Source organism: Myripristis murdjan, chromosome 9, assembly GCF_902150065.1.
Source record: "Myripristis murdjan chromosome 9, fMyrMur1.1, whole genome shotgun sequence".
Classification (NCBI taxonomy): domain Eukaryota; kingdom Metazoa; phylum Chordata; class Actinopteri; order Holocentriformes; family Holocentridae; genus Myripristis; species Myripristis murdjan.
The window spans coordinates 26,441,901-26,465,975 of NC_043988.1; the positions used below are offsets into that span (position 1 = coordinate 26,441,901).

The 24,075-nt window shown below is 41.1% G+C and overlaps 2 protein-coding genes across 2 annotated transcripts; both read left to right on the plus strand.

The window, feature by feature from the left end:
• Positions 1-12,319: 12,319 nt before the first annotated feature.
• On the plus strand, positions 12,320-15,166 carry LOC115365741 (epigen-like). Its single transcript, XM_030060878.1, has 5 exons — positions 12,320-13,364; positions 13,933-14,064; positions 14,205-14,325; positions 14,473-14,625; positions 14,917-15,166. Exons 1-5 carry the CDS (start codon positions 13,337-13,339, stop codon positions 14,969-14,971), a joined length of 489 nt encoding a protein of 162 aa, XP_029916738.1. The 5' UTR covers positions 12,320-13,336; the 3' UTR covers positions 14,972-15,166.
• A 1,255-nt stretch (positions 15,167-16,421) lies between these two features.
• On the plus strand, positions 16,422-20,334 carry LOC115365414 (proepiregulin-like). The gene is made up of 5 exons (XM_030060408.1): positions 16,422-16,757; positions 18,474-18,557; positions 19,405-19,531; positions 19,625-19,771; positions 20,026-20,334. Exons 1-5 carry the CDS (start codon positions 16,718-16,720, stop codon positions 20,090-20,092), a joined length of 465 nt encoding a protein of 154 aa, XP_029916268.1. The 5' UTR covers positions 16,422-16,717; the 3' UTR covers positions 20,093-20,334.
• The last annotated feature ends 3,741 nt before the right edge of the window (positions 20,335-24,075 follow it).

The following is a 24,075-nucleotide window of genomic DNA, read 5'->3' on the forward strand; positions in this document are numbered from 1 at the left end:
AAAATAAAGAACCTAGCACAGTATCCTCCAATGCTACACCTAACCCAGAATTTTTGATCTCCTGAGCTAGATCATTAACAAAAATTGAGAAAAGAGTAGGGGATAAAACGTCTCCCTGCTTTACTCCAAATGGTGTTGGAAACCAACCAGTAGTCAGATCGTTCACTTGCACACATGCTACAGGAGCTTGATACAATACTTTGATTGCTTTGTACAATTTACCATCAACACCATACTGAATTAACTTAAAGAAGAGTAGGTCTCTGTTAACCCAATCAAAGGCCTTTTGGAAATCTAGAAAACAAACAAATGTAGGTTTTTCTTCTTGAATTCTTGCTCTAATAACTGAGGTTACTGTATAAATATGATCGATACAGGCCCTATGCCTCCTGAATCCATTCTGCTCATCAGCAAGTAAATCAAACATTTCTAGGTAATGTGAGAGTCTGTTATTGAGAATACTAGAGTAAAGTTTGTATACTGTACTCATGAGACTAATGCCCCTATAGTTTAGAGGGACGGTTGGGTCACTCTTGGTGGACTTTGGGATTGGCTTAATAATAGACTTATACCAGAAGGATGGAATAGTCCCATACAGGAAACACGCCTTAAATAAACAAAACAATACAGACAAAACCTGGGGGCATTTAAGAACTTCATTATGAAGACCCTCTACACCTACAGCTTTTCCATTTTTTAATTTAGCAATGGCCCTGGTTACTTCTTCTATAGTAAGGTTACTATTCAAAAATGAATTTTCATGATACCCCTCCTGGTCCATCCTCCTCTCAAGAGTATCTTTGGCATTTTTCATTTCTGCCAGAGCACTGTCGTCAAAAATAGGTGGAATACAGTGACCCGAAAACAGGTTGGTAAATTCATTTTCCCACACTTTCAGAACATTTTCTGGACTGGTATCCATATCCCCACTGGGTAGTCTAACTTCCATGGGTATTTTAACAACCTTCTTGGGGCCCAAGCGATTAATTTCACTCCAGAATTGGCGTGGATTATTGGATTGAAGTTGTTCCAAGTGCAATGCTTGACCCCTGCTAAACCTTCGTTTATATAAGCGGAGCTTCTTATCAAAGACATGTTGGCGCTGCTTATATTCATTTCTTAAAGATCTTTTACGCACTCCATCCTGGCATTTTATAAACTCTCTTTCGGCCATTCTTACATCAGCCCATAATGTATTTAGTTCACAATTCCAAAAGAATTTACCCTTACGCTGATGTCTTAGGTTTTTACCAGTGTCATTGGGTCTTGTAAAGAAATGTTTATCCAACTCTGCATACAGCACACTACATAGTGAGCTGTAGCAGAGATCCACCTCCTCTTGTCTGCCCTGAGAGGCCTCAATATTTCTAATCAGTTCTAATAAAGTATTGCAACACAGCTCTGAGGAGAGAAAATTATCAGGAAAAACTCTAAGCCGCTTAATTTTGTTTTGGGCCACAGGGGACTGGACAGAGGGGTTGCTCCCTACCGTAGCTTTAAATTTCAGCAGCAACAGGGAATGGTCAGGCACTTTACATCGATCCCCCAAAAGTTTAAGGCAGTCCGAGCCATTACTCTGCAGTAAATCATTGGGGGTAATAACCCTGAATTCAGTACATAAATCTAGGCAATCATGAGGAACAATAATGTAATCAACTACTGCCTTTCCCTTAGGTGAGATTGATGTGAAATCATCATTAAGAGGAGTGACTCTGCCATTCACAATACAGGATTTAGAGTCTTTAATAAAATTAATAAGTGAGTCACCATGTTTATTTACCACTAAATCCTTAGCTATTCGCTGAGGCACCCCATCCGCCATTAAGCAATCATCCATATCGGAAATTCGACTGTTGAAATCCCCACAGATATACAATGCGTCCACTTCCAGTGAATACACCAGTCCAAGCAGGTGGCTGAAAAAAGACAACGAATCCCTTCCCCGAGCAGAACCTTCGGGTGATAGATAGCATGACAAAATAACAAAGACATATTGTGACACCCGGTGTTCAAATCTTAAAGCAAAGATGCCATCTACACTCTTATCTGCAATGCGGACATCAAAATATTGAAATAATTGGTCCTTAACAAAAATTCCCACCCCACCGGAGGCTTTGGGGGCTTTAATGTGCATATTCCTATTTTGACCAAACCAAGTATAGCCCTTCAAAGTAATAACAGCATCATTTTTCAGATGAGTCTCATTTAGGCAAATAAAATCAGGTTCAAGGGACTGCAATAATAAAGATCGTAAACCACAATTAGTGTCAGTCCATCCATTCACGTTCCAGTGGGTCAGGGTAAAAAGTTCATCACTTACAAGCCGGGCATCAGTCTTTCATCTACCGTCTAGGTGACCACCTCGCCCGCGGGGGGCAACTCCGCGCGAACCGTCATCAGCACCGTCTTTCCTCACAACCCTCCCATTACCACTGATGTAGAAATTCTTCCCAGATGGGAGCTCCCGTAAAAGGGTCCTGAAGTTAAGTTCAATTAGCCGCTCCGTATGTGACTTGGCAGATCGGATATAAACATTTTTGTACCTTTCATCGCGTCTTAGTTTCTGTTTCTGGCGCAGAATTGCAACTTTCTCCTCGACTGTGCGTAACTCCACTTTTATCAAACCGGGACCGTTTCCCCTTGCCTTTGCTCTCTCAACCGCCACAAACTCTGGCATCGGCTGGCACTGGGTTCCCTCGGCCAAAAGGATGCGAACCTTCTCCGACACATCCTCATCTTCCTCGGCCCCGAGCCCCGATATAACAATAGACACATCAGGGTCGAATCTGGTCCCAGCCGTCGGTTTGGAGCCTTTAATCACAGACTCCAGCTTATCCATACGCGCTGTCAGGTGCCCCACCTCGAGGTCAATGTTGTCTTGTATCTCCTTGGTTCGGCTTTCAATTTCAGCTTTCAGTTCTTCTTTCTGCTTATTTATAAGCTTCTCCATGGATGTTTTAAAGCCATCCAACTTACTATTCAGCTCCCGTTTCATGGAGTTTTGATAGTGGTCCATTTTTTCATTCAGAGCTCTGGTATATTCAACAAAATCACCCTGTGCTCAAACAGTGTAGGTGGGTCTTTTTTTTTTGGCTTTTCTGTTGATGAACTCCAGGTTTCTATAGATGACTATAGATAAGTTCTATAGATAAGTTCCTGTACATCAGTGTTTGTTTACATGTTTGTTTTTTTGTTTTTGTTTTTGTTTTTTTAGGGAAACTATTTATTTATTTATTTGAAAGGTTGAGGTGGTTGATTTTCTTTGCCAAGTAAGATCTTGCAACAAAGCCTGAACAGGGCATCTTAGTTCTGTTCATGTTTGCATTCTTGATAAGAGACAAGATTCTTGATAAAAATGGCGTCTAGTCATGCTTTCATTCATACACAAACCAACCTTCGTCAGGAGCGCACATCACCGTCGGTATGTAAACTCACTAAACACGCATCCCGATAGCTGTCGACTCCTCTCGCAGTTTATGTTTAAACTTAGGACATGTTTGTGATTGTGAACGTTACCGCGCTGTGTCGCGTTGTGTCGGCATTTGTTTATTCGGACACTTGATTCATTCATAACAAACGGTGTTTGATTTTGCCGCGGTGTCTCTATAGGACCGTGTGCGCATGCTCTGTGAGCGCTAATGATTATGGGTAACGTAGTTCTTTTGAACCTGCTGCTGAACCAGTGCAGGCTTGTTGAATTCTTATTGTTATTGTTGTTGTGGATTGAGTTATTATTGTTACTCAGCATATAACCTGCTTCCTTATCATGACAACAATAATAATAATAATAATAATATTTTCAGTGCTTTCAAATAGTACATTGCAATCGTTTATTAGTTTATTAGTAATATAATATAATGTTTGGTCACTGAAAAGAATGTATTGTGATTGCTTTTTCCCTTATTTTTCTAGGTTTATAACCTGTGTATTTTGGTGATAAATAAACAACAAAAGAAGCACGAGTTATAGCCTTTGTGTGCTGCCTGACTGCCTATTCGGAGGGTTAAAATTGAAAAGTCCGAACAGTTATAAACTGACGCCAGCTCTGAGGCATGAACCAAGCCCAAAGACCAAAAATAATCATCAAGGCTGTTTAACTCAAAGTGACTGTAAGCCAACAGCCCGTCCATACTGCTCATCTACTATCTTGCAAGACTAAGCTAAAGCCAGGAAGAGGACACAGTCGGATAACAGGACTATTCCCAGTTGGCATTGAAAGCATTGAAAGTCAACGCAAAAAGAAAGCAAGATGGCAGATGGTGAGCTGGAGAAGCTAAAGCTGAAGCGTTCAGCAGCCCAAACCGCTTTCACTAAAAGAGCAAATCATCTCATCTCCAGGGCTAACGCTCTAAGTGAAACTGAACTAAGAAGTGAATGGAGGAACCTCAAAGTGGAACACAAAAGAGTCACTGATGCAGGGTTCGATTATGCCATGGCTCTGAGAGAAAAGGATGATGAGGAGGCTGGAAGGAAGGCAGAGCAAGTCGACGAAAAAACAGCACAGTGCAACTGCAAGTTTGATGAAACTGAACAAATACTCAAAACAAGCTTCTGGACCAGGTTCGCTGAAGAGGCGTTCACCACCCTCGCTGAAGAGGCTGAATCAGCCATGGACCAGGCCGAGGCATCTGATCACCAGCAGATGACTAGGAGGGAGCGTGAGCTGGTGAATAGAGACCTGGAACGGGAGGTCTTTGAACTCACTAAAGTAGTGAATGAGTGGATTGATCTGATTCCTAGACCCAACTTAACAGAGTCAAGGGACCGAACCAGGAAACTAAAGAGACGACATGAGAGACTGTGGGATAAGTGGGTGTGGCGAGGCTGGAACCAGGCTGATGACGATGACGATGAAGAGGAGCTACAAGAACAGGCGGAGCCAAATGTTAAGGTGGATGAAAACCAACACAAAGAGCAGGGTGAGACCGGTGAACAGGCCGCGACGGCTAATGCTCGCCCTGACCCTGACCCATTCTGCCCTGTAGAAGCTCAAGCCCCTGTAGGCGGCGTCCAGCATGGCTTGCCAACCATGCCCCCCAGTCTCAGCTCTAGTGCACTTCCAATTGCAACAAGCTCACCACACGGCACCTCCAACACACTGCAAGGTGTGCCAGGCCCATATCCCGGGGCTTACAGCTTCAAGCCCCACATAACTCTAGAAAGAGCACGCCTGCCCATGTTTTCCGGTAACATGAGAGATTATTACCGGTGGAAAGCTGAATGGGAGGACCTTCAGCAGCTCGGAAACCCACATGGGTTGGAAAATGTGAGAAAATTCCACCTTCTTGGCAGCCTAGATGAGAAAGTCAAGAGGGACCTCGTGTTGTCCAGCTGCGGATCCGCCAACGATGTGTTCAGACTTCTGGATAACAAGTACGGAAACAAACCAAGGATTGTGCTGCTGATCTCAAAAGAAGTTCATGGACTTCCCCCTGTCAAGGGAAATAACCCTAGAAAGACAATTGAACTAATCCAGGCTGTGGAGAGAGCTCTTCGTGATCTCCAAGTCTTGGGGGAGGCAGATGCTGTGAAAAATCGAGTGGTGGTGCAGTCGATTGAGAGTAAGCTGCCTGACTCCCTGAAAGAAAAGTGGCTAACGCATAAAAATGACCCCGCAAGTGGATTTTCATCAAGCAACCACTTTACAGTGTCTGTTGATTCATAGTGGGTTGCATTAACACAGTAAACAGAGGTCATCTTAGTTCTGTTCATGTTTGCATTCTTGATAAGAGACTTTGCTTAACTCCATCTGACTCCTTGTAGGGGTGAAGGAGAAGGCCGGCTTCATCACTCCGGTTCCTGGAGGTGTGGGTCCGATGACAGTAGCCATGCTGATGAAGAACACTGTGACTGCTGCCAGAAATGCACTGATGCATTAAACACACATATACACACATACTTGCGCACGCACTATAATTCCAATAGTTTTAATGAATGACATATGTCAGTGCATACCTACATACACTGATTTCCTTAGGACACAGACACACAAACACACATACATGCCCAACACACTCTTTATTTAAAAAATGAACTCATGACTCCATACCTCCTGGGAAACTTATTTGATATTTATATTGTTTATATTGCAGAATTGTTCGTTTATTTATTTTAGTTATTTATTTTCAGAGTTTACTTTTTAAGATTTTAGATTAATATTTTTTCTACTGAGCTCATTTTCGTTCATTTTGAATATTCCAGATTGACTGGAAATGGAATGAATAAATAAAAAGTTTTATGCTGTAGGAATATTTCTCGTTTCTCTTTTTTTTCAGTCACTTTCCATATGTACTGGGAATTTAAATCTGTTGTTTTAGTTTAATTTGGAAGGCTTCATAAAGGAATAGAGTGTGCATTCAGTCCATCAGAATAGATTGTTCTGACCTGTGTCTAATGTGATACTGTGCTGATCTCTGCCGGGAAACTTCATTGCTCCAGTTCACCAGGGAGGTTAGAGCAGCCATGGAAGGTCAGCTACAAACATCACACACCTGAAGCTGGTAGGGATTCAGTGTCTTGCTCAAGGACACTTCAGCAGATTAGAGGCTCGCCAGCTGTGGCCTTGAAGCCACTTGATACTTTAGTGTTAAGCTTTTGTTGCTGTGGTATATTTTTTTTTGATTGATTTCTTTTATTTAAGTGTCATACTTCACTCAGAAGCCCAGCCCATATGGGCTTACAAGACACTGTTACACACATTACAAAACCATACTCAAACATACAACAACAGCAACAACAAAGTACGCATTAGAATAAATCAGGCATACAAAGTCAAATCCAAAATGTACCCATCAAAGTATCAGTTAAACAAAATATGCTGCCTTCTATTCCAAGCCTTGGCAATAAAATTTGCAGTCTTAAATACTTCAGCATTAAAGAGCCATTTCAATTTATGGCCATCATCTACCCAAAATAGCTCAGGTTTTTGGTTTTGCATGGCCTCAAATAAAGGGACCCTCAAATCATCATACAGGGTGCAATAAAACATAAAATGAAATTCATTTTCAACATCTTTTAAATCACAAACATTACAGATCCTATTCTCTTCAGGGATAGCTGTGAACCGCCCTACCTCAATGGCCAGGGGCAGGGTACCACTCCTCAGCTGGGCACACAGTGACCTCTGGCTTCTGGTTAGAAAAGAGGTGACATAGGGTTCAGGAACAAAACAATCTTTCATCTGAACATATGATCTGAGCTTGGGCTTCAGCCATACATCATTTGACCACTTCTCTTTAAAACTGAGAAACAGTCTCTGCTTCAACATATTCACATTACAGCGAAGCCTATTGTGAAAAATATAAGAAAGGTCTGCTTCCCTAAAGATAGAGAGGACTTCCATTATCCAGGGATGACTGTGGGCTTTATTCCAGTTGAAAACCTTTTTTGTTAACCTACTCTCTGGCATATCAATAAGGCGGTTCCACAGTCTAACCATTTCTCCTTTTAATTTAACTTCCATTGGTTCCCAGCCCATATCACCCTGTACTGCAAGAATCGGAGCAAAAGCATGCACTCCAAGAAAACATTTAATAGCTCTGTTTTGAATAGAATTTACTTTTTTGGCATCCTTATATCCCCAAACTCCAGCTGCATAGCAACGAATTGGACTTACGCATGCCTCATAAAGCTGTGAATATGTTGAATAACCAATATCTTTACAAAATTTCATTTTACTAATTATTGATCCGACAGCCCTTCCCGCAGAGTCTGCCAATATTCCCATTCCCTCGTCATAGGTCATAAATTCATCTAAAGTAAAACCTAGATATTTATAAACATTAGTAAATTCAAGAGGCAGGGCGCCAAATGAAAAGTTATACAATGATCTTACAGTACCATTCTGTCAAAAGTGCATAATTTGAGTTTTACTTTAGTTTATCAGAAGCCTCCATTTAGAGCACCAGAGGTCAACAATATCCAGAATTCTTTGCAGGGAGTCCTCTGACTCTGCCAGGAGGATTATATCATCCAAATAAAATAAAGAACCCAGCACAACATCCTCCAGTGCTACACCTAACCCAGAATTTTTGATCTCCTGAGCCAGATCATTAACAAAAATTGAGAAAAGAGTAGGGGATAAAACGTCTCCCTGCTTTACTCCAAATGGTGTTGGAAACCAACCAGTAGTCAGATCGTTCACTTGCACACATGCTACAGGAGCTTGATACAATACTTTGATTGCTTTATACAATTTACCATCAACACCATATTGAATTAACTTAAAGAAGAGTAGGTCTCTGTTAACCCAATCAAAGGCCTTTTGGAAATCTAGAAAACAAACAAATGTAGGTTTTTCTTCTTGAATTCTTGCTCTAATAACTGAGGTTACTGTATAAATATGATCGATACAGGCCCTATGCCTCCTGAATCCATTCTGCTCATCAGCAAGTAAATCAAACATTTCTAGGTAATGTGAGAGTCTGTTATTGAGAATACTAGAGTAAAGTTTGTATACTGTACTCATGAGACTAATGCCCCTATAGTTTAGAGGGACGGTTGGGTCACTCTTGGTGGACTTTGGGATTGGCTTAATAATAGACTTATACCAGAAGGATGGAATAGTCCCATACAGGAAACACGCCTTAAATAAACAAAACAATACAGACAAAACCTGGGGGCATTTAAGAACTTCATTATGAAGACCCTCTACACCTACAGCTTTTCCATTTTTTAATTTAGCAATGGCCCTGGTTACTTCTTCTATAGTAAGGTTACTATTCAAAAATGAATTTTCATGATACCCCTCCTGGTCCATCCTCCTCTCAAGAGTATCTTTGGCATTTTTCATTTCTGCCAGAGCACTGTCGTCAAAAATAGGTGGAATACAGTGACCCGAAAACAGGTTGGTAAATTCATTTTCCCACACTTTCAGAACATTTTCTGGACTGGTATCCATATCCCCACTGGGTAGTCTAACTTCCATGGGTATTTTAACAACCTTCTTGGGGCCCAAGCGATTAATTTCACTCCAGAATTGGCGTGGATTATTGGATTGAAGTTGTTCCAAGTGCAATGCTTGACCCCTGCTAAACCTTCGTTTATATAAGCGGAGCTTCTTATCAAAGACATGTTGGCGCTGCTTATATTCATTTCTTAAAGATCTTTTACGCACTCCATCCTGGCATTTTATAAACTCTCTTTCGGCCATTCTTACATCAGCCCATAATGTATTTAGTTCACAATTCCAAAAGAATTTACCCTTACGCTGATGTCTTAGGTTTTTACCAGTGTCATTGGGTCTTGTAAAGAAATGTTTATCCAACTCTGCATACAGCACACTACATAGTGAGCTGTAGCAGAGATCCACCTCCTCTTGTCTGCCCTGAGAGGCCTCAATATTTCTAATCAGTTCTAATAAAGTATTGCAACACAGCTCTGAGGAGAGAAAATTATCAGGAAAAACTCTAAGCCGCTTAATTTTGTTTTGGGCCACAGGGGACTGGACAGAGGGGTTGCTCCCTACCGTAGCTTTAAATTTCAGCAGCAACAGGGAATGGTCAGGCACTTTACATCGATCCCCCAAAAGTTTAAGGCAGTCCGAGCCATTACTCTGCAGTAAATCATTGGGGGTAATAACCCTGAATTCAGTACATAAATCTAGGCAATCATGAGGAACAATAATGTAATCAACTACTGCCTTTCCCTTAGGTGAGATTGATGTGAAATCATCATTAAGAGGAGTGACTCTGCCATTCACAATACAGGATTTAGAGTCTTTAATAAAATTAATAAGTGAGTCACCATGTTTATTTACCACTAAATCCTTAGCTATTCGCTGAGGCACCCCATCCGCCATTAAGCAATCATCCATATCGGAAATTCGACTGTTGAAATCCCCACAGATATACAATGCGTCCACTTCCAGTGAATACACCAGTCCAAGCAGGTGGCTGAAAAAAGACAACGAATCCCTTCCCCGAGCAGAACCTTCGGGTGATAGATAGCATGACAAAATAACAAAGACATATTGTGACACCCGGTGTTCAAATCTTAAAGCAAAGATGCCATCTACACTCTTATCTGCAATGCGGACATCAAAATATTGAAATAATTGGTCCTTAACAAAAATTCCCACCCCACCGGAGGCTTTGGGGGCTTTAATGTGCATATTCCTATTTTGACCAAACCAAGTATAGCCCTTCAAAGTAATAACAGCATCATTTTTCAGATGAGTCTCATTTAGGCAAATAAAATCAGGTTCAAGGGACTGCAATAATAAAGATCGTAAACCACAATTAGTGTCAGTCCATCCATTCACGTTCCAGTGGGTCAGGGTAAAAAGTTCATCACTTACAAGCCGGGCATCAGTCTTTCATCTACCGTCTAGGTGACCACCTCGCCCGCGGGGGGCAACTCCGCGCGAACCGTCATCAGCACCGTCTTTCCTCACAACCCTCCCATTACCACTGATGTAGAAATTCTTCCCAGATGGGAGCTCCCGTAAAAGGGTCCTGAAGTTAAGTTCAATTAGCCGCTCCGTATGTGACTTGGCAGATCGGATATAAACATTTTTGTACCTTTCATCGCGTCTTAGTTTCTGTTTCTGGCGCAGAATTGCAACTTTCTCCTCGACTGTGCGTAACTCCACTTTTATCAAACCGGGACCGTTTCCCCTTGCCTTTGCTCTCTCAACCGCCACAAACTCTGGCATCGGCTGGCACTGGGTTCCCTCGGCCAAAAGGATGCGAACCTTCTCCGACACATCCTCATCTTCCTCGGCCCCGAGCCCCGATATAACAATAGACACATCAGGGTCGAATCTGGTCCCAGCCGTCGGTTTGGAGCCTTTAATCACAGACTCCAGCTTATCCATACGCGCTGTCAGGTGCCCCACCTCGAGGTCAATGTTGTCTTGTATCTCCTTGGTTCGGCTTTCAATTTCAGCTTTCAGTTCTTCTTTCTGCTTATTTATAAGCTTCTCCATGGATGTTTTAAAGCCATCCAACTTACTATTCAGCTCCCGTTTCATGGAGTTTTGATAGTGGTCCATTTTTTCATTCAGAGCTCTGGTATATTCAACAAAATCACCCTGTGCTCAAACAGTGTAGGTGGGTCTTTTTTTTTTGGCTTTTCTGTTGATGAACTCCAGGTTTCTATAGATGACTATAGATAAGTTCTATAGATAAGTTCCTGTACATCAGTGTTTGTTTACATGTTTGTTTTTTTGTTTTTGTTTTTGTTTTTTTAGGGAAACTATTTATTTATTTATTTGAAAGGTTGAGGTGGTTGATTTTCTTTGCCAAGTAAGATCTTGCAACAAAGCCTGAACAGGGCATCTTAGTTCTGTTCATGTTTGCATTCTTGATAAGAGACTTTGCTTAACTCCATCTGACTCCTTGTAGGGGTGAAGGAGAAGGCCGGCTTCATCACTCCGGTTCCTGGAGGTGTGGGTCCGATGACAGTAGCCATGCTGATGAAGAACACTGTGACTGCTGCCAGAAATGCACTGATGCATTAAACACACATATACACACATACTTGCGCACGCACTATAATTCCAATAGTTTTAATGAATGACATATGTCAGTGCATACCTACATACACTGATTTCCTTAGGACACAGACACACAAACACACATACATGCCCAACACACTCTTTATTTAAAAAATGAACTCATGACTCCATACCTCCTGGGAAACTTATTTGATATTTATATTGTTTATATTGCAGAATTGTTCGTTTATTTATTTTAGTTATTTATTTTCAGAGTTTACTTTTTAAGATTTTAGATTAATATTTTTTCTACTGAGCTCATTTTCGTTCATTTTGAATATTCCAGATTGACTGGAAATGGAATGAATAAATAAAAAGTTTTATGCTGTAGGAATATTTCTCGTTTCTCTTTTTTTTCAGTCACTTTCCATATGTACTGGGAATTTAAATCTGTTGTTTTAGTTTAATTTGGAAGGCTTCATAAAGGAATAGAGTGTGCATTCAGTCCATCAGAATAGATTGTTCTGACCTGTGTCTAATGTGATACTGTGCTGATCTCTGCAGGGAAACTTCATTGCTCCAGTTCACCAGGGAGGTTAGAGCAGCCATGGAAGGTCAGCTACAAACATCACACACCTGAAGCTGGTAGGGATTCAGTGTCTTGCTCAAGGACACTTCAGCAGATTAGAGGCTCGCCAGCTGTGGCCTTGAAGCCACTTGATACTTTAGTGTTAAGCTTTTGTTGCTGTGGTATATTCAACAAAATCACCCTGTGCTCAAACAGTGTAGGAGGGTCTTTTTTTTTTGGCTTTTCTGTTGATGAACTCCAGGCTTCTATAGATGACTATAGATAAGTTCTATAGATAAGTTCCTGTACATCAGTGTTTGTTTACATGTTTGTTTTTTTGTTTTTGTTTTTGTTTTTTTAGGGAAACTATTTATTTATTTATTTGAAAGGTTGAGGTGGTTGATTTTCTTTGCCAAGTAAGATCTTGCAACAAAGCCTGAACAGGGCATCTGTGGGGAAACTGGGGGGACACTGGCAGTTTCCTCATCAAGACATTTCTGTCTGGATTTATGTCTTTGGACACAAAATGCATTTCTGTTATCTTGTGAATGTTTTAGAGACATGTTTACTGAGTCTCTCTGTCATCAGTGCAACTAAATTCACTTTCAGTTTGATTGATCATTGATAACCAGTTCTTCCAGAGCTAGTCTACTTGTCTATGACGGCCATACAACCACACAGGGAGGTAACGTGGACCATTTTTCAGGAGGAAATGGTGAAACTGATAACGTTCCTGGTGATGAATGATTTGTTGAAAAGCATTTTCCTCCTCCAGCTACCGCTTACGTATGTGCCTCTGTCTTCACCTGTCCACCTGCTGCAAACCATTCATTCCAACTAAAATCGTGCCCAACAATCTATGCAAATATCACTTCCCACTGTAAACACCCCCCTGAAAACCCCCAGCTTTCACAACACTTTCCCTCTGAAATGAAGCAACCCCTTTCAAGCACATTATATGCTTTGGTTAAACTGAGAATCTGCCAAAGCTAGCAGGAAACTCAGGAAAGAAGAAAGCATCATTGAAGTGCCTCAGGGAGTGAAACGCTTGCCCCCACCACCATCCACCTTGAGAATTTGTCTCTGCATGCAGGTAGCTTTCAGAGAAAAGCCCAGGAAATGATGTGGGCTCCAATCAATTGTATGATTTAGCAACGGGAATGCCTCTCATTTTTCATGGAATCATAGGATTATGATTGGCTGTTCACATCCTTCCAAAGGACGATTAGGCTATATAAAGCTCAGGTTAGTCCTGCATTCAATCACAGCAGCTACGCTCACCAAAGGAGATTCTCGAGACCATCAGATATCTCACACTGTCAGACGGCACGATGTTTACACCGACAGTTTCAGAGAAGGGTGAGTTTCTGGTTTGTTTCATGTCAAATTGAAACTATTAGACTGAACAAAATGACAACATATTATCTCCTCTGCAGTGACAACTTCAGCTGTTTTAAATTGTTTATCAGATTTTATACAGCACTCTTAAGACTATGGTTATGCACCAAGATCTTTTCAGTTCATAGACAATTGAGGCAATAGCTCATTATTACATTCAAATCATTCATGTTTTGCTGAGGTATTGTTACTTTCCCTGAAAATAAAAAATAGAATGATGTGAATACCAGGGGCATGACTGTGATTACAGGCAACGTTTTTGCTTACTGATCATTAACAGTGCCAAGTTCAGAACAGAGGAATGAGCATTTGTGGCATTTAGTAAAAATGTTTAGAGTTTTGGAAATATGGCTGCTGCCTCTTTCAGTATGAATATGGAGATAATCTTGGAGGGAACACAGTCTGAGCAAAAACATGATGTGAAATATGCCTCAATATTTGCTGGATTGAGAATGCGGTGTGCAGCAAAACAAATCTTTTCATATAATATATCCCAGTGATATCTAACCTTGTGTTTTGTGTGTTCCAGCCATCTTTTCAGTGGTGTCAGTGCTGATCCTGCTGGCCACTGCAGGCCAGTCTGCAACACTAGTAGATAACTCTGATCCAACAGCCAGCCCTGCTCCATCAGACCTCACGCTGACGACTCGGCTTGACAATGGTAAGCAGCTTCAGTGTGTCAACTGCAGTCACCTAGGACTGTGGAGATTTTTTCCAGATCTCAAAAGACTCAAATTGAAGATGCAATGAACTTGAAGTGCTTTGTTTTTAAAATTTGCCTCTGTCTCTCTGTGTGTGTAGGCAGTATGGAGGAGCCTCGAGTTCAGCGACTGCACGCACCATGCAGGGAGGAACATGCTGACTATTGTCAAAACGATGGACAGTGCATGTACCCACAGGACACAGACACTCCTTTTTGCATGTGAGACACCAAGCATTAACACACACACACACAAACAAAGGCTTTTTCCCATTAAAACTTATCACCGAAACACTTTCAAATGTATGTGCACCTGTTGATTCTTGTCCAGATTGCAGTGCACTCACGTCTCTCTCTCTGTGTCCGCAGTTGCAAGCCTTCGTACAGCGGGGTACGGTGCATGAACATCATTGGGGGCTCTCAGTCTCCGGCCAGCTATGAGGAACTGATTGGCATCAGCGTGGGAGTGGCCGCGCTCATCTTTGTCCTGGTTATCGCATTTTACTGCTGTGTCCGCAAGAGGTGAGCAACTCTTGTCTGCAGATCATGTGTCCTCCTTCTAGATAGTGCTGTTCAAGTTGCCATGCTCAACCTTGAAGCATAGCGACCTTGCCTTGAATGAATGAGTTTTTGTAGCATCACTCATCATTTTCCAGGTAGCATGAAATTTAAGGCTGGATTTTCAGTGTTCATTTTTTCTCCCATTTGAATTGCAATATTGTACTTGTTTCATATCTGTTTTGGTGTAATTACTGGTATAAACAGTTTAACTTCTGCTAAGACAAAAATAACTGGTGTTGTGTCTCTTTTCAGGTGTACCAAATCAGCATCACTGATAAAACATGCACCATCTGAGACCTCAGTGTGACCAGAACGGTTCACTGCTCCTTGTCGCTATCACCACCACCATCATCATCATCATCATCATCACCGCCACTATCATGATCGTCACTGACTCAGCATCATGTTTCATCAGCTTTTTGCATTTAATGTAAACACAGCGATTTCATCTTATTACATAACCTATGGCAATGAAAATGACAGACAACAGAATGAGCCTCAATGTGCCTCAAGATGGATGGAAAACTTCAGCATTGACTTCATTAATCTCTAAACAGTGCAGAGCATCTAAATGTCAACATTTGTTTTTGCCTTTTGTCAAAAAAAGCGTAATACATTTTGCACTGTGGTTGGTATTCATCTGATTCCGGCAAGATTGAATAGTATCAGAAATGGAGGGTGCCTTTGTGCTATACAGGCTCAGTTGTTGATTATGGTCTGTTGTTTTCTTTTTAAGTCATTAAAATCATGCCTATTTATTGTAATATATAAAATAACTTATTTAATGTGTGATGTTTATTTAAATTTTTTAAATAAATTAATGAAAATGAACCTTGTTGTGTTGCTTTAATTTCCAAGGGTAAAAAAGATGGATACGCAGGCAGGCACGCACGCACACACACACACACACACACACACACACACACACTCACAAAGTGTGTGTGTGTGTGTGTGAGAGAGTGATACACACACTCGTTTTTCAGTGAAACTTTTGCTTAATTCATGCAGCCAATATGAGCAGACTAAGTGGTTTGGTTTGGTTTAGTTTGGTGTGTGTGTGTGTGTGTGTGTGAGAGAGAGAGAGCTGGGGATTTTGACCCACACTCATTTAAAAATAAGAAATCAAAGTTGTGACTAACAAAAAAAGAAAGACACAAGAAATAAAGCAAATGAGTGTCTGATTATCAGCATGGAGGAGGTAATAACCAGTGTGTTGGGGGCTCGGTTTTGCTGGGACTGGGACACGCAATATTTGGCAAGAAAAGACAAAAAAAAAAAAAAAAAAACTATTTCCCTAAAGTAGGCTGCTGAAACACTCAAGCGGTTATCCTGCTATTACAGACTACAGTTAATGGTCATCCTGGCTTTTCTCCTGCATCCCTTTAGGATATCCTCTATTTTCAAAATGAGAACATAAATGCAGGCAGCAAGATTTCCTTTAGTGAAGAGCATTTACAAACCTATACATTACAGAAAGATAATACAAATAAAGAACAATAAAGTAGATAAAACAGTAATTAGGTGACTACACATTTTATTGACCCTGGATTCTCATAAATCCCTAAAGGAAGATGGGAATATTATCAATATTATAGCGATTTCCTTGGAATTTTCCAAAACTGATAATAAAGCTTGGCAGCGTCATCTCTATCTGATGTAAACGCATCGGTGGGCTTAAATGAGAATTCAGCAGAATTCAGAAGTCCAATTATAATAAGGAAAAAAAATAAATAAATAAGACTCCTGCACATTCAGCTCCACCTAATTTTTTTGAACACCTTTGCCTGGCGGGGGCTGACTTTTTATTTGGTCCTTTGAAGTGCGAAATTGTCTAAATTACAGGAGTCGACCACCACACCCAAACCGCAAGATCTAGTCGATTGGTCTCTAGTTGTCTTCGTCGACGAAAAAAAAAAAAAATCCTGCCTATTTACCTAATCCCTACTTTGACAAAGTCGGAAACGTTTATCCTCCAGGTTGGCGCATACCTGAAGCCTGCCGTCCCTGCCTGCCCACGTACCACCAGCTTCCCGCAGCGACCCGCGGCTCTGACATGGGGAACGGCACACCATCAGCGCTCCTCTCACTTTTCAGTAAGTTGTTTTCTTAAACTTTGATAAACAGAAGTCAGGGGAAAAAAGCCGGAGGTTTAGCGTAGTTGGGCAATGTTTTCATTTGCGGCTTCTTGTGCGTCAAATGAGTAGCGCATATGGCAACTCGCCCGAGCCGACCGAGCCAAGATCAGACATAAATCACACTGGAAATTTATTGAATCAATTTTTAACGAAAGGATCAAGGGAAATCGCGAGCCGTGTGGGCGAGCTTTATCTGAGAGTTTGGAGACGTGGGCTCCTGTAGCCACTGTCTGCGCGTCTAATCATCCCCAAATTCCTTCTCTTTTGCTTACAGGCAAATTAAGTGCGCTCTGTGCCACCAGACATTTCTTCTATTCAAGAGTCATTTTTATCGGAACATGATTTCGGGGACTTCGCCATGCATTTGACGCCCATCTGTCGACCCATTACGCGGGATGCCAAAGGATGTTGACAGAGATAAATGAACTTTAAGGTTTATGTATGGAGAGCAAGTTGTTCACTTAAAATTCTCAGCAAATATCGTCCTCCAATTAAAAGAACTACAGTAGTGCTGCTGTATGCTTTAGAGGGATGCATACATTTAATTAGTCCCTAGAGGAGCTTTATTGTGATATGATGAGGAGAGAATATCAATAAGGATGATGAAGTCACTATTAGATTCACCTCTGATGGCCACCAACACCCTGTATATTAATGTTAACATATTTCATCACGTTTGCTTGCGTGCTGCTTACTTTTTTTGTACTGTAATCTGTGTACGTGTGTGTGATCATTATGACAAGGGCACTTACCCATTCATCACCATTTGTCACAGCTGTATTTTGTCTGATAATCTGCCTCCTTTCATTATTCTTGGTTATGTGGGTCATAAGCATGCTGTACCCCCGCTGACCTTTATCCTGAAAACCCCTCAACAGTTGCACCATTGTGAAATTTACAAACGTCACAAATGTAGAGGAAACTTAGCTGTGTTTCCTTGTGCGTATTACTTTACTGCTGCTAATCAAAAAAAATAAAAGTACAAGCATTTCCTGTACACCTGTTGCATCATGAAGTGATAATGAGATGCTTACTGGGAAAATACTGGTTCGTGTCATGCCACGGAGATTAGGGTGAGTCAGTAATGATAAAAAGGTGGATCTAATAATGATTTATTAAGTAATACGGAGACTTCGCTTCATCACCACCTCCAGCTCGTGGGCTGTGTCCCTCACACCGACCGAACAAAGTCAGAAACACCCAACAACCAACCGGAACCTTCACCTTGGAAAACATGAAAATAGCAGCCATAACAACAGACAGGCATGCAGACAGAGAGGGAGCGATGGCGAGGGTTTGGTTGCTTCTGTAGCTAGTATAACTAGAGTTACCTGGATACAGTGCATGCACACTTTTTTTTTTTTTTTTTTTGGTCCTGCCTGGAGGAACGTGGGCGTCGTCAAATGCCACACCATTACCCCAAGTCGTGCAGGCTGGTACAGGCATGAGGACCGGGCAACACGAGCCACACCGCATCACGTTCCACTTCTCATAGTTTACATAACAGCTTGGCTCGATGGCAGCAGAGTGATGGCATGGCATCAGTGCAATAAGGGTAAAGGATTTAGTCGATTACATTGGGGCAGAGATATATGTATATCAACCAGTAGATGCAGTACTGACCCACAAAGCACAGAACCTCAACAAAACAGAACCATGCTCTCTTTTCCACAGGTGTCATGCTGGTCTGGCCTCACATTTCCACCAAGAGTGTCTCGTCCAAACTGCAAACCGTAGCCAGCACCTCTCTATCTGCAGGTATTTCCTCTGTCCGCTGTGGTGCTACAGTTTTACTTGCACTTGCTTGTTGACTTGATGCTGTTGCACAAATGCTGTGAAGGTTTCTAGCACATCCACGTGTTCAGTCGTGATCCGAATCACCCTCTATCATCAAGCACAAGAGTGATGCACAACTTAGGGAGTGTTGGTGCAAACACATGTCGACAAGTGACTTTTGAAGTACATTTCTCTATACGCAGTACAACGAGAAGCCCTACAATAGATGTTAAACTGCACGTATCCTTCACATTCACCATTACATACAGTTGCAGTTGAATGGGCAAGTGCAGTGAGTGTCCGCTCCTGCATTAGTCCAGTGTACCATGAGGATGTAATATACAGATGTCTCTACTCTCTATGCACACAGGCCTGCCATTTATAGCTACTGTAGAAAACCCAGACATATTCACTCAGGCTGTGAGGTGGCAAAGTGTGTAAAATCTAAAGTGAAATAGGATTATGCAATTGCCATTTAAGTAATGGAAAATAAAATGGCAATAAACAGTAACAGTTCCGGGTGTACTGTGTGATTTCGTGTTTTGTGCAGAGATGAAAGGGGCTATTAAAAGGGCTGATTAATGAACAGAAGAAGCTGTGGGGCTGCATCATTTCCCAGAGGCAAGTTTTTGGAGCAGATGGTTGCCGAGCCAGACTGTATCATCAGCAGTCTCCCTCAGCAGTTAGCCTCTGAAGCGGATGTATGGCTAATTTGTGTCTATTCATCCCCAAAAGGGCCTCCAGAGAGACGATCAGGGTTAAAAAGATGAAATGTTGCCTGTGAAAATATTTGCAACATTTGGTTTCCTTTGTTGTTTTGGTGATTCAGAGCAGGAGGTGGAGCGCCCTCGTGTGGGAAGACTGATGACACAGCGCTGCGACGCCGCCTTAGATAACTTCTGCCTCAACAATGGACAGTGCATGCTGCTGGTAGACACCAATGAGCATCACTGCAAGTGAGATTCTTTGTGTGTGTGCCTTAACATACATGAACATAACGTTTCAAAGCTTAGAGTGCAGTGTGTGTGACTCTTCCCTTTGTGCTGCAGGTGTGAAAGTGGTTACTATGGTCCCAGGTGTGCCCACATGCAGCTGGTCTTCCAGCCAATGGGAGAGGAGCAGCTGATTCTCACCATCGTCTGTGTGAGTCTGCTGATTATAGGGTTGGCCGGAGCCCTCTACTTCTGCTGCAAATGGTGAGACTGTCGATGAATCAGTGTATGTCTGCGACTGCTTGTGGGTGTACGTGTGTCTGGCCGTGCATGTGCACACATGAATGACTTACGTTGAAATTTTACCATTTCTCAGTTTGATGCTATCTCAGGGTTGCCTTTATCAACAGTCTGACAGCTTGGCACAGCACAGAATCACTGTTTTGTTTTGTTTTGTGCCTTTGTTGTAAATTCAAACAACACGGCAGTATGAATAAGATGCGGCGTTACTTTCACAGGTATAAGAGGAACAGATTTCCACGTCAGCAGAAGCGAACGGGGTACCGGGGAGTGCAGAGTGCATAGTGTGTGTGAGTCACACACCGCCATCTCAGCTCCTGCGAAGAGGGTGAACCAGCATTTCCCCGTTTTTCCCGCATCAAATTCTCAGAATATGACTTCACGCGATGAGTAGATGGCTTATCTAAGGACCATATCAGTGTTTTGCATGTTCGTTCTAGCCCATTTATTACACGGCTCGCATGCCTTACATTTCTGCCAAACATTTTGCAAAGAATATCATAGTTATTTAGATGTTTAAATGTTTTCCCTATTTTTTAAAGTTCAAACATTCAAGCGACAAAACTTAAAAAACTTAAAATCTTCTGTCGCTCTGATTGACATTCATACATAGAAGTCATGGAAATTCAAAAGCAGCTCATAAAACACCTTCAGGGACTCTTTCCTGCCAGAAACTTCAATCTGTTCTGTTGTTCAAACTAATTGTTATGGCTTTTTTCAAAGCAAGAAAAAGCCAAATCCATATCATCATTTTCCTGATGCCCATGTTTGTTTATCATTTGTGCTCTGGGTTTGCCCAGGAGCGTGTGAATGCAGCGCTGTTTGGCAGCTGACTTTGACTTCTAAGATGTCGGAGCGTCCCAGGTGTAGAGGTGAGAGGAGGACATACAAAGTAACTACAACACACAAATCCTCTCAGACAGACTGTTCACTGTGATGGTTTTTCCAAGGTGATGAGTTTTGTAACAAACTGAAATTAATGGAAAAAAAAAATCAGTTGCTTGTAACGGTAGAAAAAAACACATTCAAACATGTAAAAGAGCAGATAATTTTAAGGTAGTTTTATCTAAACAAGATAGGAAGAAATCAACTACATTTACGAACATTTAAAAAAGTATAATATTCTTTGCAAAAATGGTTGGTAGTAATAAATTATATATTAATTGTATTAACTGACTCATCACAAACCTGTGTTTCACGATATAACCCAGGAAGGCAGATCAGGATACAGTGCAGTGACTCACTGACTTGAAATGGTCAAAATGAGTCAGCAAAGAGACTCTTTCCCCACATTTTGCCATGTTACAAGGTTAGGGTTGGATTTTCTAAGAATTATATCACACAAAAAACACAGTGTGTGGCAACACTGCCAGAGGTGAGACCAGTGGAAGGAGAATGGCAAAAAGTTGTGAACCGGCACACACCGGCAAACACCAGGTGTCGAAATGGAACAACAAGCTGATGGAATATGTCTGATATTTTGTATTTGAGCCGATAATCAGTTGGTGTACCTGACGATGTACGCTTTGAGCTTCTCCGTAGTTTTTTTTTTTTTTTTTTTCACCCGTTTCTGCAGTATTCCTCATTAAACACACACAACACGATCATATCAGCTTCATTTTAGGTTCGCTTCACTGTGTGCCTCTTAGCGTGAAATTTCATTTTATTTTATTTCACAGAGCGTTTTTGAGACTTAGCAAGATACATTTGAGCATTGAGGCCTAAAAATGAAAGCGTCCACTTTTGGTGTGGTCCTTAAAATACATTTTCACACACACATTTTAGTATAGTTTGTATGGTCCTATTTTATTGACCTATTTTATTCTTTTTTCAAACCTGATTTTAATTTATGTTTCGCTTTTTAATTCGTTAGCTTCTATTTATTATTGCTGTCATACCGTATCACAAGTCACAGTTACAGTTCAGCCGGCCACTGAGCGTAGTGGTTCTGGTATAACAAACACCATTTAGTCTACGGTGTTCTCCTTTTGATAATTTATTACAGAATATGAGTATGTACACTGGAAACACATTGTATTGGAACCTCTGTTACTGCAATAAAGTCAATACTTTGTGGAATTAATCCATGGTGTTTTTCATATGCCAAGAATGAATAGAATTTGAATGGTTTATTCTGGTATGTATCACTTTTACATTTCTATAAACATATTTTCATAAACTATGCCTTGAGTGTTATATTATTATATTTGTGTTTGGATACGGTTGCTGTCTGAAGGTTTCATTGTTTTGGAAGCACCATCCTCAGATTCTTTTCACGTCTTCACACAGTCTCAGCATTTTTCTGTGCTGAAATCAGAAGAGCTCCTGTGAGAAATTCTTTCTCCATACCAACAGAAACCGATAATTTATGATTTCACTCAATATATATGGACTGTCTCACTGTGAAATGCACTTATTTAGCCAAGGAACCTCTTCAAATAGAAGTAACACATAATACCACACGTCACATGCTTCCAAATGTCCCGTTCTTACAAACATCAGTCACATCAGAGCTCACCCTGTAAATAAAGTCTTGGCTGTTTGAATACCTGCCTGACAACTCGCATGTTGAGATTTACACAGAGAAACTAGGAAAGTCGCTTTAAACTGCTTCTCTGATTGGCCACAGAATCATCATAGAGGGCATAAAATTTGGGTTACCATTAATGTAGGTTATAAAGGATGGTAACTCTTTTGTCTGTAGTTGAAGCTCCTTGAGCTCTGCAGCGAAGCACAACATGCAGTTTGAGAAGAGTTATTACGGGTAACCTAAACTTTTTTTCTGGCTTTACTACCTGCTTGACCCAGCAGCTAATTTAGCAGTTTACTGACCAGAAACTGTAGTTAGCTGGCTAGTTATTGTAATGCATCAGTGGTGAAATGAATTATCCCCATACAAAAACAGCACAAATTGAACTGAGTATTCGCCACTGTTGAGATGACTGAGTAAAAAAGTTAAAGTTCAGTTTTTTGTCAGAATAAATGTGTTTGAAAGTTTGGTTGTCAAATGATATTAGATGCAAGGTCTCAAGCACACTGTAGGGTTTAGTTTGGTGACGAGCCAGAAATGAGGACTCATTGTAGCGTGACACATATGCTGTCCACACATATGCCTGCCTGTAAAAACACTCGCAGTCCTGCAAATAGTTGATGTCAGGAGGATGAATGGAAATACATAAAACTGCTTTCATACTGGCCTTCAGAGATCATTGCAAAGATCAGTCTTTCTGTACTTTTGTTCACTTCTGCAATAAAGAAGCACACTCACACTTCCTGCAAAAAAAAAAGCAATGGTTTTTTAGATCATTTAAGTGAAAATAATATAAGATAAAACAAATAAACAGACAAATTGCCGGAATCAATGTGCTTTTTAAAGACAGCCTGCTCCAAAATGTCACCTTTTCAGGATTTAAGGAATAAACACCTGACAGCCGTGTGGTTTGGAGGTTATCTAAAGGGTTATGAAAGGCTTTCATAAGCTGAACAAGTTTAGGCTTTTCCCAACCCAAAGAAAACCACGCAGCACGAAAAAACACCAAATTTCGGGTTATTTAGGGTTTCGTATGACAACAGCGATATGCAAGGCTGGATGTGCAAAAAAATGAGCACTTAATTACTCTGTAAAATGGTGGTCGGCTGGCAAAGCACCGTGGGGAGAGTTAATCGATAACAACACTTGACTCTCTGGAGCCTCATTAGAGCTTCAGCCAGAGTCAATGAGCCGTGTGTCGACTCCAGCTTGAGCCTCTTTATGTCCTCCATGCTAATGAAGAGCCATGATCGCACATAAACATCGGCTCACTCAGCGCCGTTGTGCTCTGTTTAAGGCATATCTAAAAAACACAGATATGCACGGACACACGCACACCCACACACATTGACACACAGTTGGCTCAAATTACTCTTCATATTTTGTCCTGAATACAGAAGCTTCCAAAACAACATAAGTTCAACACTTTTAAGAATATTTCTGGGTGTTTGAAACCTGAGCGTTATTTTGCTATATTTTTCTGTATTTCTGTTCTTTTGGTCAACTTTGGTCAACCGCCCATTGTTTTTAAACTGTGCTATAGACATAAAATTACTTGATTTAATGTTTCCTAATGTACAGTAACAGATGACTGTGAGTAGTTGAATAAAAAAGCAGTGAAAACACTTTGAGCAGAATAATCTCACACTGCAGTTGCTTATATCTTTTGATGTCTGCAGTTGAACGGTCATCACATCATTTCAGTTAATATAGGCCTAGTCCTTTGATACTTTTTTTT